At 39.0% G+C, this 20,242-nt stretch overlaps 1 protein-coding gene across 4 annotated transcripts in view; it reads right to left on the bottom strand.

The window, feature by feature from the left end:
• LIMCH1 (LIM and calponin homology domains 1) overlaps nucleotides 1-20,242 on the bottom strand; it is a 176,195-nt gene that overhangs the window by 37,221 nt on the left and 118,732 nt on the right. For 2 of the 4 annotated variants that reach the window (XM_054294605.1, XM_054294606.1), the window contains exons 8-12: nucleotides 18,389-18,638; nucleotides 7,700-7,933; nucleotides 6,505-6,750; nucleotides 5,320-5,355; nucleotides 531-657 (exon numbers count right to left, since the gene is read on the bottom strand). In XM_054294605.1, coding sequence (XP_054150580.1) covers nucleotides 531-657; nucleotides 5,320-5,355; nucleotides 6,505-6,750; nucleotides 7,700-7,933; nucleotides 18,389-18,638 — 893 coding nt within the window. Of the gene's footprint in view, nucleotides 1-530; nucleotides 658-5,319; nucleotides 5,356-6,504; nucleotides 6,751-7,699; nucleotides 7,934-8,488; nucleotides 8,816-9,504; nucleotides 9,850-11,140; nucleotides 11,405-12,637; nucleotides 12,929-17,456; nucleotides 17,730-18,388; nucleotides 18,639-20,242 lie in introns of all 4 variants that reach the window. The other 2 variants (XM_054294608.1, XM_054294607.1) reach the window with 2 other exon arrangements.

Genomic DNA, 20,242 nt, shown 5'->3' with positions numbered 1-20,242 from the left:
GCTGCAGACATTGCCAAATACTTGTACAGCTTAACAAAACACATCAAGGAAAGAGGGTTTGGAAAGGCCTTAAAAACCAAGCAGGGTGTACCTAACATGAAGTGGTATTTGTTTGCTTGGACAAGATGGAAAACATTAACATTTTCTGTATCTATGCAAATTTATTAAAGAAAAGGCTGACCTATTTATTCCCTGTCCTACTTAGTCTTGTATTTGTCACTTTGGCCATTGACTAATTAGAAAATTAGAAGCTGTTCTTCCATTTTTTTTTACCTAATCACAGTTTCTTTACGTTTTCTTTAAAAAGCAAAATACCTGGTGAACAGGCAGAGGGACTGGAACATCTTGTATTCTTTGATTTACAACAAATTATGAACTTCTATGGTTTTAGCAACAATCCACTGAGAACAAAAACCCCTCTCCTTATTATTTTAAGCACTTGACAGCAAGTGCAGATTTAGCAGGTTGTCCTGTTTTTGCCTGGCTGGCCTCAGTGCCTGCCAGCATTGCAAACAATGTTGTGTACTCACATCTTGCCATCTGGTCTCGTCCTCTTTCAGCTGGTTGTGTATATTCTGCAGCTTCTCATGGCGAGCTTTGCTATGAGGCTGAGACACGGCTTCTTCTTCACATCTCATGTCAAACATACTCATACTCCTAAACAAGGGAAAAATAACAACAGGCCCAGTCTTATTTAGAGGCTTATATTCCTTCAGCTTGTAAGAGCTGAAACCACATGAGGGTGCTATAGCAGAGTCAGACACCTGCTCTGTTACAAAGCTCCCAAAAGCCGCAGTCCCCAAGTCAGCCTTGTTAGCATCCCTATGGCTCCCACACAGCACTTCAGGCATTACACTCCTCAACTTCTCATTTTGTTAGTCAACCACAACTTTATATCTCACTAAGAAGCACTACTAACTTTACACTTCCATCAATAGCTCTTAATAAAAATCATTCTATCATTCAGAACATTTTACTTTCTGAAGATTTGTGCCCAATGGGTTTTCAAGATCACTTTGATTAACACCACAGAAAGAATTTTCCATTTCAGGGTAAAAGAAGGCTTGGGAAGTGCATAAGGGACAGCATGACCAGCTAAATGCTATTGCTGCAAACTCAGAGAAGTACACAAAGTTCAAACTGCATGGTACTTTTTCCCTTCCCCTTTCCTCCCCCTTGCCCTTGAAGAAATCCAATGCTACCAGCACCAACTTATTAATGCAGCTAACCTAACACAGAAAAGATGATGTCCAGGACAAAAAAAAGGTTTTTTTCTATTTATGTCTCTGACCTTTGGAGAGTTAAAGGGAAAAAAAGGTTATGCATCTCTTTATATAAAGATTTTCACACAAAGATAACATGCTTACCACTCCACCTCTGCTACCTGTTATTAGTAAAACATGACCTCAGTTGTGCCATTCAAAGCAAAAAAAAAGGTAAAAGAAAGCCATGCAGTTCCACATGAAGTGATTTCACAGCAGTCCTCAAATGATCACCTGCAGCTTTACGTGAGCCAATGAGCCAACTAGCAGGAGAAGCACCCAATGAAGAAAAAATTGTGGGCAACTGTGTCCACAGTATTCAAAGTGAATACTCACGGAAAGCTGTGCATATATTTATGAGCCAGCATTTGTATTCAGGCAAGCAAAGACGGGAATGCCACTCTCAAGAAAACATTTGAAAGGTCTGGACAGTGTATGGAAAAGGATGTGCACAGATTCCTTCCTGCTAAGTAGGTATTTACTCAGAAATGAAGGACAGAAAACATCCTATTGCCTTTAAGTATGAACACTGAAGTTAACATATTACTGTGCTTCACCCCTTAAAGAGAGTACTGAGGGTTACACTAATTTGGGTTTTTCTGTGGGTAGTTTAACAGTTGCATTGTTCAGGATCGGACTGGAACACTCCTAAATAACAAAACCTAAAGAGACGGCAAGTGTTGCTGTTTTATAAAACTTAAACATCAGCCATATTTGGCAGACTGGTGAGGTAGGTTGTGAGATGCATAACTCACAATAAAGTCACTCTCATAGGGTTTATTCCAGTTTAAGAGCTTTTGAAACTCACACTAAGAAAGCCTTTAGTGCTCAGTATTTGATATCTTGTGCCTACTGGGTCAAACTGGTTGTGTAGCTCTTCCCTTGTACTCTTTCCTCATTTTAAACTATTTTTCATTCCCATGCAGTAGGAGAAAAGGTAAGATCTGAAATGGTGATTACTGGTCCTAGTAGAGCATGAGTGCGCACTGTCTGCCATTTGGGATGGAAGAATCTTGCCTTCCTAGAAGGAATACCTGGATTTCCTAATGTAAGTCTAATGTCTGTTCCCTGAATTCATGCAGGTCTCACAGGGTGCACAAGGACAGCAACATAACTATTTTTATAGTTAATAGTTTTATAACTATTAACAATGCAGTAAAAAAAGTTCTTTGGAAAAGGCTTTAGCCTTGGCCAGGAGTCAAACTGTACATTACAGCCCCACATTAACCTCCTACTTAAGCAGTCAACTGCTGCTGGGCCTTCATTGTCAGGGGTAAGCAACTGGGGGGGTTCAAACTTCAGCTCTGCAGCAACATCTTATTCCACAATTTCTTATTCCACAACTTCCAGTACCTTCCCAAGACAGCAGTCTGAAGAAGTCCCACCCCAAAGCACTGTGCTCCACTCTGACCAGCATGTAGTAATCACTAAGGAGAAAAACTTCCTTTCTTGAGTACATGGACCAGGCCAACTGTAAGGTCTACATCAACTGCTCTGACAAGTTCATCTTTAGAGAAGAATCAAAGAGGCCAAAACTCTGAGCTTCTAGCCAAAGACACTTTTCACTATGAGTCCCACATAATTTCATCCTATTTCTGTCTTGTACAATCTATAAATAGCTCCAGACAATCACTAACACCTCCATGAACAGAACTAGATTTACTGCTCCCTTCAACCACATGTTGGGCCAGCAGGCATACAGCTCACAAGTAGACAGGGACTATGTAACTGGACCAAATTCAAGTTCATTAACTTTCTGCCATTAGCACAGGTCCAGAGATTGTATATAAATTCTGTCCTGAAGCAAGAGGCCTTTCTGCTGACCAGTGTACCAGACCTGCTGTTCTAACAATGATCTGGGAAAAAGCACTGTGCAGACCAACAGTGTATTTGGGATGCTGGGATTTTCAAGCTACATTGCTTTATTATAACAAATTATGGTTGTTGCTGTCAGCGATACCATGCAACAATTTCTTTTTTTAACAGGTCTAAATAAATTTTGAATTAAAAAATAATCTGAAGGACTTCAATGTTTAGATTAATTAATTTTAAAGTGAAAGATAAGGTAAAAAACCTTCTTATGAGAATATGTTAACAATCCTTATGTAAGGCATTTATTATGTGGCTGCATTACCATTTTACAGTCATACTAAGACTTAAGAAACTCCAACAAAACATAAAAAGGAACAGACTGGCTCAAAATCAGACTAGTAAAGAAATACTCAAAAATCTCAGTTCACTATGGGCCTAAACTCACATTGGACTATCAGGGTACCACCAGAATTCTCCCTCTTTGAGAGATGGGAATGGGCCTGGTCAGCAGCAACACACCAAGTGTTGCCTTTTCTGGACCCTGAGACAGGCCAGGGCTGATGACAATATCTAGTTTTTCTCTAACTAGCAAAGGGAACTTTGCCAGTCTAATAAAAGAGTCCTTAGTGTTGCTGCTGGAATAAAGAGCATCTAGTCTAAGACTGAATTCAAGTTAGAGTTTTCAATGGGGACTTGACAAACATTTAAAAAGTATTTTAAATGTCAGTTCAATTTATTTTTCCTACTTGACAGCCAAGTTTTATTAGAGTCTTCATAAATACTTTGTCTTCAGAAGAGAAAACACAGTATTACTTTTTATAAAAACTTAGAATATAGGAAAATAGTTGCTCTGTAAACTGTAGCACATCTGGAAAGGATGACAATGAGGTTTGAATATTAATTGTTTTGCCTTCTAAAACAAAATAAGAATCAGTATAGAATAAGCAATATGATTTATTGATCATTGCTACTCTCACATTATACCACCAAGACCATTGCAACGCCTCTTTGAAGGCTTCTCCATGTACCTTCTCTCATGATTGCATTTAATACAGGCATACAGAGATGAAAAAATCAATCATAAAGCAGGCTTTCTGAAAAAGATGGAGTGTCCCCATTTTTTACTATAACACTTATATGTTATATTGCTCTTTTTATCTCACCCCTTCATTTGACTGGACAGATTCCTGCTGCTTGAAAATGATCATGCTTACTCTGTAGTCAGAGAATAGAGGCTTTGCTTAGCATAAAGGTATTAAAGAACTTGTAAAGAACACTCAGTTTAACAGTTGCATTGTTCAGGATTGGACTGGAACACTCCTAAATAACAAAACCTAAAGAGATGGCAAGTGTTATAAACTTAATCATTAGAGGAAAGGGTGAAAAATTGCATAGGAGTCTCTCTGTATACTCATTATAAAACCCCCACAACTCTTCATACTGTTTATATTTTGGGATTTAATCTGGGACACAGACAAGGTCATGTGCATTTCTGTGAACAGAAGGACATTGATATTATTGTGTGTGTAGTTTCCAACTATTCCTCTTCTAAATAGCTAATACTTCCAAAGAGCTTTCCAAATGACATTGCATCCTATTCCATACTAAAGTTTGTATGCATACATGAACAAATTAATTTTTGAGTGTAATAAATATCAGTTCTACTCCTTCTATGAAAAGTGATGCATCAAGGTGAAGGGCTTAAAAATTGAAATTTAGTACATTATTAAATTAAACATAACTTGGAAGGGATTGAATATAAAATTTTAAAAAGAGGATAAAGGCTCAGCTAAAGATGTATCGTCCTGGTAATTATTCTGGAGATTACAATGATATTATTTTTCTTTGGGCTTTCTTATTTCTTCCTGTTCTTCCTCACACTTCATTTTTTTCTTCAACACCCAGATTCAACCCAACTCTCTTTACCTGTAGCTGATTAGAGGCAAGGGAAATTCAGAAGAAATTCAAGACAAAATAAAAGAATAAAAGAGGAAAAAATACTTTAAGCAACAGCTGGACATTAGTATTATGCTTAGTTTTTAAGGATTTTTATATAGAAATTATTTTTAACTGCAATGTAAGCCATATTGCATTCCATTTTTCAGTGCTGTCTGAAAAATTTATTTGCCAAAACACTGCAAAATAATAAGGATGCATCAACTGCATTTTAAATTAGTAGAAAAGATGGAAAAGCATGCAGTGTAAGTTGTTTAAAACAGAATCTTGTGAACACACGACAACTTACTCTGCGTCATCAGACACAGCAGTTCTGGGGCCGAATCTACAAGACCAAATATAAAATTAGATTGTGGATAAATACATTAAGTAGCAATTGCAACTGGACCCATATAATTTGTACAACTGTCACTTTACTAGTAAAGCTGACCAAAACAGAACCATACTGTTCAGGGATTATGTATTCATCAAACAAGACTTACCTGATCATCCTGAGGTCAAACTACATGAGAACACCACCCATCCCTCCTTAAACACATACTTATGCCCCACATTACAAAAACCTGCTGAAGTATACCTAAAATGTGTATAGAAAATGGTTCTTAAAAATAGACAATGTCTTAGCATTTACATTGTGCCATACATGCAATGAATGGAGACAAAACAGTTACATTCCACAGCAGTGCTTAGTACCACTATAACTGAAGCATGAAAGAGACAAATACTGTAGTCAGAAAATGAGTCACAGGATTTCCTTTTTCCTTTTGTAGGTCTTGTTTTTGTGCTTGGGGATTTCTTTGGTGGTTTTGTTTGCTTGTTTGAATTTTAGTTGTTTTTGTTTATCTTATCTTTGGTAGTTTGTTTTGTTGTTATTTTTGTTTGGGCAGAGGTTTTTTGGTTTTTTTCTTTTTTTTTTTTGGTTGGTTGGTTGGCTGGCTGGCTGGCTGGTTGGCTTGGAGTTTTTATTGTTTTGTTTGCTTTTTGGTTGGTTTTGGTTTTCTTTCCTCAGGGTGGGGAGTATAGCTGAAAAAAGTTGCCGGTAATACACAAACCAGCAGCATTCAGTACAATTGTAGTCTTCTTTAGAGCTATGCAAACCATATATATGTATGGAATTTATCATAAAAGAGCATCATGTGCAAAAGTCAGTACTACAACATTAATCATGGGAGAAATAGAATAAGTATCTCTCAATAAGCAGAGTACATTTTAGCATCTCTTCTATGTAAACTTTTCTTGCAATTCAACATATATATGGTAATCAAACATTCCTTTCACTTAGCTTTCAATTAAATATTTTTTAAAAGTCAAAATAAAATGCATTACACAACTATAATTCTTGTTTCTAAAATGTGTGTTGCTGACACACAGTGTTGTAGTCTGGACTGAAAACACACCAGGCAATGCACAATCTGAACTCTGAAGTGTGCACACAGGGGTCTGCAAGCTGCGTGATTCACACCAGAAAGCTCACATTTGCAGATGCTCATCCTTGGATGAAAGTGTTTCCATTTTGTTTTCCTCAGGAACCTCCTGAAGCTTAGATTTTTGACCAAGGTGGACTTCACTGTTGCCATTTTCAGCCACTTGGGCAGTACTAATAATCTCATCTTCTCCTGTAGGTGGGAGTCTGTCCTCCTGCCCTTGCTGCTGTTCTTGTGGTGGTTCTATTGCAGGTTTTCCAGACCTATTAGTGTAGACTTGTGGACATTTCTCAGGCCTGAGTGAGCCAAAGGCAGCAGTATAAAGGGATGTATTAAGCAATATTTCAAAAATCACACATACATAACGAGAAGCACAAATTAACAAAAAAACAACCCCTACAAACCCAAATAGCTGACACAGGACAAGCTAAGTGAGGCAGGAGCAAAACCCATAATTTTAGGAGTCAAATGCTTGTACCATTTTTTACAGTCAGAAAATAAACTGTCCAGAACACCATTGAAAATTAAAGTATTAAGTCTTTTCAACACCAAGCCACTGTTGAATCCTATGGTAGATGACAGGTTTGTTTTCTCCTGGCTGAGATGAAAACCAGTATTTCATCCATGACTGTACATGCATATCCTTCTCCTCAAGTACTCTGAAGAGGCTGATGAGTAAGAATCTTTCCACTCTTGCTTGCATGTGGCTCAACCACCAAATGATAACTCTGTTATCATTCATTCATCACAAGCTTCAACACTCACACAGCCTCAAACATCTGAACAAAGGTGCTTAGAAAGACATTGAGCATTATCAGGAAGAATCTCAGGATCTAAAGCTTTCCTCTTAGGAAGTCACTGGCACTAGTTAAGCCATAAACAATCATCTAACCTACTACATCCAGCATCTCCATTTCTAGCTGGAAACATTTGTAATGATTACCTCATATTTAACCAGAAACCTCTACAAATGTAATGCAAGTGTAATTGCTACACAGATCTGCTTCCACATGTTGTTAGAATTTTGCATCTGGTAGAGCTCTGGTCTGAGACTCCACATGAGTTTTCTAAAAGGGCACGAAACCTTCAACTGCCTTCTACTGAGCAGGAAGAATTAGCAGAGAATTGAGGATAAGCATGAAAATAACACTACTGGGCCACCAGCAAATCATCTTAATAAAGAGATCTTGACAAACAGCCCACAGGTCTAGCTAACAGAGATGGAGAAAAACACAACTTTCTTACCTCGTGGTTTTCTTCTCAAGTTCTGTAGTTGTGCCCTGCTTATTGTGCTGCTTTGAAAATGGCATGGGAAGGAACTGCTTAGTACTGGGCCCAGGCTGTTTAAGAAAAGCTCCAGTTCTTCTGGCTAACATGTCATCTCTTTGAGGGTCTGGAAATTTCGTTTTGTTTTCTGTTCCATCACTCTGCAGCTGAGGGATTTCAAGCTGTTGTTGGCTCTCTTCTTGTGTGACAGTACTGCTCAGAGAGACAAGTGACACTGTTCCATGAAAACGCTCACTTGTACAGCAAGTGGCTGCTCAGGCAATGTGAGGTACTGTTACTCAAAACAAAGCTGAGAATGATGGACAGCTAGAGAACAAGGCATCTTTAGCCACAGCACAAGGAGTAAGAGGAAACGATGCTGAACCCCACAGTTACGTAGGTGATTTGTTAGAAGTCGGGAATTGCATACAAATCTATGCAATGACTTATTCACTTGGGAGCTGGCATAAAAATCCAGACAAAGCACTATGGTTTGCAACAGAAGTCCCCCCCAAAACATGAAAGACTATTTTCATGCTGAACAGCAATTAACAACTGAAGTACTTAAATATTATTAAAGAAAACAGGCTGTTTTATACTCATAGGATACGCTCTTGTAAGTAATTTTACAAAACAAAACACATGCCATGATGATTGAGTAAAATACATCTTTAAAGCCCATGTGAAGAATGGGACAACACTGCTGACTGATCTAAGATAACACCACACACAAACCAGGCTCAGAGCGATCTGCTGCTGTTCTCTGACCTTTCTCCTTCCTGCAGAGTCTTCAAATCCTTTTCACGAGCTACAGCCTCCTCTTGCTGCTGCTGTGGCAGATAAGGAGCTACTGACAGGGGAGGACAATTTACGGGAATGGAGCTTGTGGTACGCCTTGAAAAAGTTCCCATCCTTCTAACCAACATATCATCTCTCTCAATATCTGGTAAATTCCTGTCACATTCTTCCTTGGCACTTTCTTGCTGTTTGCTCAATCTCCATGGGGTTTGTTCCTCAGAGATGACATCAGAAACTGGTACAGGAGATGGAGTTCTCCTGCAAGAGTCATCTGTACCTGACTTGACTCCTCCCTCACTAGTGATGAGAATGAGAGGAAGGGTGAGACAGACAAAATGTTCTCAGGTCAAATGAAAGGTAAGAAAAGGAGTAATCTAACTCGGTTTGCAAATGTTTTATAAACACACAAACTTAGCTGAATGAATTGCTTGCTAAAAGCATTCACTAAAAGTTCTTGCTGCAGCCACAGACTAAGTGATCAAAGAAATGCCAAAGAAATATAAGATCTGTTAATATGTTAACAACCCAGACAATTCTTCTCCAGATAAATGCCAGAAACAGAGAGCAGCAGTACACCATCTTCAAAAAGAAAGTAAATCCATTAGGTTTGAAAAGAACCTTTTTTGAAGATCAGTAAGGCCAGCAAACTGAATGACAAATTCCTAATGTGCTGAAAGCAAGCAGAGCAAAGCTGCTGGAATTGAAGCAGCAGAAAAAATCATGAATGATAGCTCAGCCTCTGAGATACCAGTGACTTCACTGCCCATCAGAAATTACGAGCAAGCGTTCGCAAGACCTGTGCACAGCGTTTTGCGCCATTCTAAATGTGTTAAGATACTCTGAAGACATCAGATGTCTTCTGAATGAGGCCGTGCATGTAAACAGCTCTTGGGTTTATGCTGCAGTTCACTCCCATGCAGATCAGCATCTGGTGAGAACAGGTCTCATTTACAGCTCAGTAGCACTGCCTAAACCACACCAAATACCTGGACTCATTTTCTGGCTCAGATACTCCACTGCTGTATTCAGCCAGACCAAGACTGACAGCAGTGTTTGAAGAAGAGCTTTCAACACCAGAGAGAGTTTCCACACCATCTTTCTTGCTTTCCTCTTCTGTTCCACTCTTGGATGAAGCTCTGCCAATTACAAGCTTGTCCCATTTCTGTTGATCAATCTCAGTTACTGGCCCAAAATGCACAAACTTCTGCTTGGGGCCACCAGCCTTTTTGTTTGCTCTGGTTTTGCGGACAGCAAAATCATCATGGGCTACTGCTTTCACTGTGGTATCAGCTGGTGGCAGAGGGTTGCTGGAACATCTGAAATCTTCTTCACTGGTCATAATGAGGAATAAAAGAATGCCCCCAACATGAGACCCTCAGAATAAAAAAAATGTTCCTAAGGTTTTGAAGGGGTTTTATTTTAAAGTTCAAGGACACAGGTATAAACAGCTGTGGCATACTCAGTCCCAAATGACATATGAAATGCAGACACTGCAAACCTGTGGGGAAAACTTGGGGAGTACATCCATGGAAGCACTTCCTAAGGGCAAGGAATGGAGCATATGGCCTGTTCCAAATTCAGTTCTTCACCCTAACAAAGCCACAGTTTCCTTATCTGCTCACGCACACTCAGACCCCACATTATATGTGACTGTAAGGCACTAGAACACACTTTGGCACAAGGTAGTGACAGTGACGTGGGAGCACTAGCAAGGGCAATTCACTTACCATAAACAAAGCAGACTGAATCCTGATTTTAATAAATCACCTCAAAAGTAACAGAGAGATTACTAGTATCTTCAAGATGAAAGATTGATTGAGTTTTGATTTATTTGAACTAAAATTATGTACAATAACCACAGTGTTAGAAGAATGCCAGAACAGACAGCCATCTTTGATTGCAAAATGGCATGCACCTAAACAGGAAGGCTAGGGGTTGTTATCCTTCCCTACAGGAGCCACAAATCACCTGCCTAGGTTATAGACCATCTCCACAGGGAAACAGCTTAGAATAGCTGCTTTGTAGCTCCCTTTGTAGGGGTTTTGTTAACAACAAGAGCATACAAACACCATATAGTGAGGCTCCTGAAAGCCCTGCTGCAATGAGAAACAGTGGTGGTGTATTTGCACAGCACTGGAGCACAATGTTGTGCTGATGTGTCAGCTCAGGTCTCAAAATAGCACAGAGACGTTAATGTGAAGATGCTGATCCTCAGGTAATAATCCCAAGGTATAAAACACCCCAAGACCTGAAGACAGCTTGGTAAGGAGCAATGTAGCTGCTAGTGTATTAATGGTACCACTTGGAAATTTGTACTGTTCAACTTCAGGCAGCTTCCAAGTAAATTCAGCCAGTGACAGACGGACCTTCCTGATACTGAGTATCTACAAGAAAAGTGACTGTGAAACTACTATAGTGCTCTAAATGATGGACACACTTTCATTTCATGACAGATAGCATATCTGTACAGATTTTTGGACTCCTCCTGCAAATGGAAATAGGGAAGGACTGGTTGTCAACAAGGCATTCTTCAAGTGTAAAGTCACAAGCACACACAGCAGGTTGTGGCAAACTAAACATGCTTCCCAGCCTGCCAATCCTGCCCACAAGCAGAAACCATACCTGGGGTCCCCTGACAGTTTCAATCTTTTCCAGGTCTCCAGATCTGCTCTTGTTATAGAGGCATTGGCAAAAAGCACATCATCTTGTAGCTGAGGAAGGAGGCTTTGAGATTGCATCAATTTCCGTTTTGCCAAATCATCTCTCTCATTATCAAGCTCTTTCACCTGCTGTTCCTCCTCTGACTCAGTCTTCTCATTTTGTAGGGGTGGGTTCTCTTTGCTTGTAACTGTTTGCCTTACTGATGTCACGTGCACCCGTCTTCTTCTAATTTAATGCACGTTCCAGTTCAGCAAGGAAAGATATTTTGAGGAAGCAATTATAAATCAATGCCAAAAGAAGAGATTCAGAGCTCAAGAAGATAAAAGTGAATTTATAATATTAGTTTCACATTAATTTTAGGAAATAAACATGGAATGAATCATTTGAAGTTCAAACCTCTCAGCTATGCTACCCCATTCATGCACTACTGAGACCACTTCTTCACATGAACTTCTATTCCCAGCTCAAGTAAGAAAAATCTTTGTTATTACTGAATTAAGCATTTCTGCAATAAGCTTTCTCTTAAATAGTTACAAATATCTTATTTGAATATTATTCACACAGTAAATTCAGGTTTTGCTCTCAAACATACTACTCAATTTCTTTGATCTTAAGAGTCATGTCAAAAGCAGTGGACAATTAAGATTTGGTTAGGTGCTCATCAGATGCCCTGTCAAACTAGTCATTAGAAAATGTTAATATAATCAAATTGCCAGCAACTGAATGACACATTTGACATTTGAAAATTGAAAAGAGCTCTTAAATATTAGAAGAAGTTTTCAGAACATATCAGTTATTACAGTCAGGGTTCCCTGTAATGTTTATATAATGGTTTTATCTAGAATCACATCTGTTTGCCCAAATAAAATAGTTTTCTGAGAAAGATCTCTACCCAGCAAATATTTGTGTTCAGCAGCTTCTTAAACGTCTGTATCACTGAGCTGAAGAAAGAAGAGATTTTCTAGGCTGAAGCCTTGCAACCCCTGATCCATTTCCCAAACCAATGCTGCATAACACACATTAGAACCAGGTGCAACATAATTCAGTGCAGTGTAGCAGGCATATATATCCAGTGCCTTCACTAAAGACTCATCTGGTCTGTGTTTCATGCAGGGTATTAATAGAGTATAAGATGAAAGAAATGCATCAAAAAACATGCACTGAAAGTGATCTGAAAAAGTGCTGAGATGCAAAACATATTTTCTAAGTTTATTCTCCACTACTCACACTCATGACCTATCTCATGATCTTAGATAACAAAATCTTATTTACACTCCCAACTAATTAACACTTCTCGTACTGTAACAAAAATTGTTTGGTTCACTTTATGATAAGCTTTAGCATTTACTTTAACCTGTAGGGTATTTTTTGTAGCCAAGACAGCTTTAGGCCTATACAGCAATACAGCATGGTGAAATTAAGCATTATAATTGAAAGAATAAGACCATGAATGCACACCTTGCATGTTCCTTTTTTTCCATCTGCAACGGCTTTTTAACATCTTCTGGTTTACCTTTCTCTTTACTTGTATAGGGTCCAATTAAAAAGGAGTTAAATGGAACTATGTGCTTGGGTTGATTCATTCTGGCTCTCCGGGTGGCAAAGTCATCCTTTTCTAAATCAGGAACTCTGCTGGCTGCTTCATCTTCTGAACCAGAATCCTTTCCTTGATAATGTGTCATGAAGGGGTTGTCCTTGCGAAGGATGATGTCTGGGGTGCTTCCACTGTCTTCACATATTGGCTTTTTACTGATACAGAGCAAAAGTAAATAAAGCTCTTGATGCACCAGAGGAGGAGAGGGCAGTGCAGCATCACGTCCAGGTCAAAAAAAACAGCACAGGTAATCAAATATGCTCCAAGCTGCTGTTAGATTGGACAAAGCCTAGCTAGAAATAAAACTTATCATATAAAGTAGCAAATCCACAAAGACTGTGCATAAAAATGTCAGCATGTTGGACCTTTACTTATTTTAGCTATAGCTGGAAGAACCAGTAAGAACAAATTTTAGCATACAAGATGCAGGGAATGTATTACCATAACTGGCAGTATTAAACTTCTTGAGCACTTCAAACAAAGGAAGAAATGTGATGCAAATATCAGATCCCTGGCACATGCTGTTGAGTCTTAAAATATCAGATATTTTGCATTTTTCTTAATAGGTCCATTAAAAAAAACAAAACCAAAAACCCATCCGAGTAATCATGGAGGCTGACTACCCTAGTTTTCTTAACTGCTGTCTTCTCACACGCACCTTGATTGATTCTCTTCCTAATTAACATTTCCTTTCCCACAGAATAAGCCCTCTCTGCCTCTGTGCCAGCTGACATACAGTAGCTGCAATGATAGCACACCAGTGATATTGGCATGCCAGAAAATATTGCCACCTGCCTTCATCAGAAACACAACTGCTATCAACACAGCCTTGCTATTACTGAAGATTATGACAGTAAAGACACTTGACAGCTGGTACCCATAAAGATTAAGCTTATTTTAACTTGTAAGGGTCAATACTCTTAGGAAAACTGAAAAGACAGATGGCAGGAGCTAGGCAACTCTCACATTTAAAAATATAATTGTTCATATTGATATTTTAGGAAGTTGGGCAGCAAGAACTGTTCCATCCAGTACTTTTGTAGGCATTTGCTCTATCATGTAGCACACCTTGCTATACAAAGTAAAATAGAGGGGATCACAAAGGATTAAACAGAACTGGCATTAAGAAAGCAAATCTAAATAGCTCAGGGGTTGCTCTGAGTCTCTCTACTATCTTAAATGTAAAGATTGCTTTTTAAAAGCATTTAAAACATGTTAAAACCCTGCAAGCCCACTACATGTACCACTTATTTTACAGACTCAGCTGCCCTTTGAAAGTACTGCTCCACAAAGTTGCTGGAGAAAATGATGGGGAAGCCATAAACCATCCCTGGCACAGCAGCCTGGCTCAGGCTCAGAGGACACACTAAACTGTCTGCCTTTGCCTTCTTATGCTGCAAAACACAGGATCCCCTGTTAGTGATGTGGAGAGTACGGTCTCAAATTAGCTAAAGGCAAATTTTTCCTTAGATCTCTCTGAAGGATCAAAATTTCACTTAGGGCAACAGAACAACACTGGCCAGTAGCATTCCACATGGGAACTGCTGTCTCCTTTCCTCATGAATATTTGTGCTCACAACAGCTTCAGAAACAGCTGGCCCACCAAGCAATTATTGAATAAGAACTGCTGGATTTTTCAGTCTCATGTCCACCAACAGCAGCAAAGCTTGAGAGCATCAAATGTAGCATTTCTGAGAGTAGTGTTTTTGGCAACAAAGAAATACTGAGTTATAGTACTCAAAAGTGCAACTATGAGTCATTGCAATATGAAACTTATGGCTTTTAGTATGTAATGAGACTTCAGTAATCACTTTCTAGGTTGAGAATATTTTCCATTCATTTACTATTTTTTTCATGGAATCAAAGACTAGCTGTGACATTTTAGGGTCTTCTGAAACAGTTTATGATGGTCTCAAAAGTATTTTTTTAAGGTCAGTTTACCATGGTATAGATAACAAATACTAAATAGTAGATTTAGCTGCAAATTGCTCTTGCACACCCAGCCCCAGCCGTTGCAGAAACAGTAAATGGGTAAAGGCTGGTACAGCAGGTGTTTCCAAACTTGCAGGCATTTGCACACCTGAAGCAAGGTCTCATACAGGCTTGTGGATCCTTATATTGCATTTCCGAACAATGGGAGGATTTTGGATCCCTATGCTCTGTCAAGGTAAGAGCGCATGTTATTTTCCAATGAACATATCATAAAAGCTTGCTCACATTTCTCTCTTAAATTCTCCTCTCCACCATCTTTTTAAACACACTTAATTTCTTTTCAGGGTATCTCCATAAATGTGAATCTCCATAAATGTGATCCCTACCTTTCATATACAATACAGTAATTAAGAGACAGATGTGCAGGCAATAAGCAAGCAAGGAAGATCACATATCAATAAAACAACATGCAACAGAGACAATTCACTCTTTTGGGAAGGGGAATTACTTTTTAGCATGCATTTGTATAGTATCTAATTCAGCTAACTAAAGGAGCTCTTTCCTAGAACAGGCTACAGCAATGGAGACAGGCCCTTGGACTTCAAGCAAAAAATAATTTGCATACAAGTTCAAATCTTTCCTGTTCAGGACTCAGAAAAGTCCCCTACTGAGTTTAAGCTTTAGGAACAATTAGATGCATTGTAGAACTCAAAAGTCACAGTAGGTGTCCTCCAGAGGTCATTAAGTTGAGAGGAAACAGCCTGCAAACAACTCAAAGGAACTAAAATAAAACTGACAACCTCAGGTGAAAAAACAAAAGAGAGGCTGGTATCAGAGAAAGATGAGGGAGTAAGAAAGGTGAAAGAAAAAAATCAGAATACAGAAACAAGAGAGTCTGAGAATTGCTGAATGCCATTAGTGCGTGGAAAATTGAACTTGATGCCAAGAAGAGAGATAAAATAGAGATGTTCAGAGAAGAATAATAAGACATTAAGAAATATGGTTAAATGTACCCTAAAGTGTCACTACTAAATTCTTCCTTTCTCCTCATCCACTATTCTTCCACTTTCACATACAAAGAATTTTCCTTACAGACTTCTGTCCTCTGTGCCTTTTCTGCTGTTTCTTCCTACAATCCTTAGAAGCAAGCTCTTACTTTGCTACAGTGATGCTTGGGTTACAAAGCTCTGCTCTTTGACCCTTAGCTGGAAGAGAAAACTATCATCTCCTCCTTCTTTCCAGCTGCCAAATTCCACAAGTCGTTTCCACTGAGAGCAAGGAAGAAAAATTAATTGTTATTTCTCCTCCCTTCTCCATAAGGGCTGTAAGGACAAGAGATTGTCCAAGGAGAGAACCACACATTTGTTCACACATCCTTCTCCTTTGTGGACATCAAAACAGATCAAGCACAGAGTTGGAAAAGTGTCTCTCAACATGGTGAGTATCCTCCAAATGCAAACAGAGCTATTTGTTATGCACTGCACTGCTAAACACAAGCAATGACTGCATTTTACTACATATTACCACATTACTACCATTAATACTACAGCCTTGGACTCAGAATAGATTATGCTAATGCCCCTCTGGTTTATGGAATCCCAATAGATTAGCACACTGAGTGAGGCTGAAGAACTCATTTATGCCAGACAGCCCCTCATCATGTCAAAAGTAATACCCCACAGCCAGACATAAACACTGGTTCAGTACAGGTCAACAACACTGAAGTAGACCTGAGAAGGGGACATGTGACAGCACATATTCTGTGACTGTTTCATCTGCATATGGCTGCACACCAGCTTCACTGCACCTATGAATAAACTGCACCACATGCAAGCTGCATTTCTTCCTAATACATTTCAAAGCCCAGACTGTAGACCAGCAACTGATAAACTGCTCACTGGTAGGATTTCACCCCACAATCCAAACCAAAATGTTTTGGACAGGAGGACATTTGGATGCTTACCCTTTAGCCAAGCCATTTTGATTGTTTATAAGTGCCTTATCTTCTGACATGTTAGCTAAAACTCTCCTTTGCAGGTCATCCCCATGAGTAGAAGAGATTGAGATGATGGAAAGGCATGGGCTGTGAACCTAGCCATCATTCAGCTCTCAAGTTAAAGAATAGGAAATATCCAAATTGAACAACATCCAAAAATAAATAACATAGGTAATAAGTAAATAACTACATATATTATATTCTAAAGTCAGGCAAATTATGTTTGCTGAATGTATTTAAACTGGTATATGTGTTAATAAGCACAGTGCTTTTATAGTTCCTGCCATTAAAAATAAATGCATCATTTACTAACATAGCTAAAAATATCAGCCACCTAAAAAGTGTGGTTCAGTAAACAAAACCATCCCACCAGCAACAAGCAAGGTTAATTTCTGAAACTTTTACCTAAACTAGGCATTTAATATAGATTTCTATATAGTTGTATTAAATGCAAGAAAGCATTAAGTGGAAGGTGACAAGTAGTCTGTGTAGTAGTTCTCCTGGAGCCTGTTTACATTATGTTGTAAGACAATACAATTTCTCAACACAAATGCAGTCAGCATCATACAACTCTGCAATCCACAGCTGCCACATCACAAGCTTTTTCAAACCAAGACCTTCACTAGCAATTGTGAGTGCTTAGCAGACTGGATTTTTGTTAGGAGAAGTGAAATCACAGTGGATCAAGGAAGCCCACACTTCTGGCAATCCTACAAAAGTGAAGCGTGCACGATTTCCCACACTGCTGGGCTAACCTGCCGTAGCGCTGGGCTGCTGACATGACCTTAATGCCAGCTTGTTCCAGTCTTCTTAACTTTCTGATCTCTTCCACATCTTTCCCCTTGGGTGCTGATGTTTCCTTTGCACTACATGAAGGAGACTGGTCTGTGGAGTTTTCTTCACTTTGATTCACACCTAATTGATTTTTAAGGGAGCTTGCTTCAGGAGCCATGGAGCCCACTTTCTCTTTTTCACACAGTCCTGATGTTTCATTCAGTTCTTCTTCTATGGTTTCAGGGTGGGGTTTGCTATTAATTATACAAGGCAGTTTAATGTAGGCTGTGCTTAAAACATACACACTTACAAGCACATTTTGCTGAAGTCAAGATGCCAAAGGATGAATTCTGATGAATAATCAGGGAAGATAATTATGCTCTTTAAAGGAGGTTGTTTCTTAGTCCAAATCAAAACTGAAGTATTAGTTGACAAAACCAACATGCAGAGTCACAGCTATATAAACCATACTGGTGTATTAAATACAACATACAAATACATTTATTCTACAAAAAACCCACAGCAGAAATATTATATATTTTGATTAAACATATAAAACATTACTTTTAATTGTCATTTGTCAGTAATTGTCTTAGAACTAAAACAGATTGTCCAGAACAACTTTTTCCAGCCTTGGGTTTGAGCCAAACATCCACATTACTTACATTAACCAGTATCTTGTCAAACAGAATCGATACATTGCATTGTATGGTAAATAATAACATCATAACAATGATTTTCCACTTCATGCTTTTCTATTAGCCTCACCATTTGCTAAACACTACTTATTAGTACCACACCAGCAAGAGATTTATTACAGCATCATACACCTTGTGGAAAGAATGGAAACTGGGCAAGTGTTAGAGCACCATCCATCAGTGAGGGGAGGAGGATGTGGACAGGCCAGCCTTACCTGAAGGGTCTGTCTCCCAGCGGGGACGTCGCCGTGCTCCAGCTCTTTCGGTACTCCTCCCGTTCAGCTTTCTTCTTCCGAAGCGGAGCAGGTACATAGAAAGTCTGATTACTCTTGTTTGGGAGGTACTGGTTAAAAGGCACAGCTGATTTAGGTTCACCATGTGAGGTCCGCCTCGCCAACATATCATCTTTTTTCACATCTGGCATCTTTCTGTGTGGCAGGTCAGTTTCTGAGTCACTTCCTCTCCCTAGTGAGGAAGGAGAAAAAAATTTCCTTTTTATTTTCACTTTCATCCAGTTGTTTGGGTTATTTTTAAACTATAAATCAGAGAAGATGCCACCAAAAAATTATATTTAGCCACTGTTACCTGCATTTGTATTTTAAAATCAGTCACTGAAGGCAGTAGCCACAACATCTGCACAGACAGTGAACTTTTTTCTATCATTCCCTGAAAAAATCATCTTCAACCACAGGCCACATCAAAAAACCTGAGGTTAAAACTAAGCCAGACTTGTCAATCAGGTAGGGCAGAAGTTAGCCTAAAGCCCAGATAACTCCTAGTTGTACATGAGGGCATGTCTGATCTGATTTACAGTCTTGAACCTAGACTAATAGGTACCTAACTCAAGCAGAAACAAAAAAAAAAAAAAAAAATTCCATGTTGTATAGCTACAGAATGGCAGGAATATGTGGATGTTCCTACACACACATTAACAAAGGAATTTGAACACAGACAGCATCAGCTTCAGTCAAGACCTGAGAGCAGCAGCTGCTGCTGTGAACCAGAAGGCTCAATGGTCTCTCTCCAGTCTCACTGGTTGCCTAGCCAATCAGTCTAGCACACTGCAAAACAGACAGAGACTTGATACCCAGATGGAAAGGTGCAAGGGCAGAGGGAAGTGATCTCAGGATTTAGATGTTAGATCAGTACAGCAAAGAAATAAACTGGCAGAGAAAAAAATTGAGAGTTTGAGAGAATAAGATGCGAGGACAGCAGAGCTGGGTGACCACTTGATATTGTTCAAATGAACTAAACTTCCTGATATTTACAATGCATTTAGAACGCTGAAACTTAGGCAAGTTTCTGACTTGAAATTCCCAAATTGTAGGAGAGACGCCCTAAAGAGCATTAGCAGTGTGGAACTTCCCATTTTGGAAGCTTAGATTCCCTGCATTGTCATAAGCCATTTAAAATAATTCACAAAGAAGTTATGTAAATAGTTTTCTCCCAGCAGTATAACCTTATAATGGGCCCTGATTTGAAGAGTGAAATGGAATGTGTTCAGCTATTTGTCCCATCAGCATTTGCATGTTCTCCAAGTTCTGGAGAGTTAGATGTCTCTGGTTCTTGCCCCCTTTGCAGCACTTGCATCTGCAATTAGCTGTTCCCCCTTTTAGGGTGAAGAGAAGCCACTCAGGTTGTGTCCTCTTGTTAATTCAAAACATTAGTAATTAACAGGTAATTCACTGTGCTACATACTGAAAAAGTGAAAACAATGAAGTCACAAAAATCACAAGTAGTTTGTGTATAATTCAAAGTGGGGGAAGAAAAGAGGTCTAAATATGCTAGGAATGTTTTTTGCAAAGAGCTTTTGCAGTAGATTGAGTTTTTCATGATTTTCTTGGAGAGAGACGAAGAAGAGTGAAAAGGAACAGTAGGAAAAGATGACAATAGAAATGAATGTTAGACATCACAATACATTTTTTGTCAGTAATCTTTCACTTGAACAATTTTTATTAAGAACTTTGACAACTAACACCACAATTGGTACCCTGAATCTATATCTAAACAAAAAGTGGAGAGACGATCACAGAATCATGGGTGTCTGAGGACAGCTGAGGTTGGAAGGG

Source organism: Melozone crissalis, unplaced genomic scaffold (genome assembly GCF_028551555.1).
Source record: "Melozone crissalis strain CALT ecotype California unplaced genomic scaffold, PUWL_Pcris_2 ptg000006l_1, whole genome shotgun sequence".
Taxonomy (NCBI): domain Eukaryota; kingdom Metazoa; phylum Chordata; class Aves; order Passeriformes; family Passerellidae; genus Melozone; species Melozone crissalis.
The sequence above is the reverse complement of the archived record's forward strand: the minus strand, read 5'-3'. Positions and strand labels throughout refer to the sequence as shown.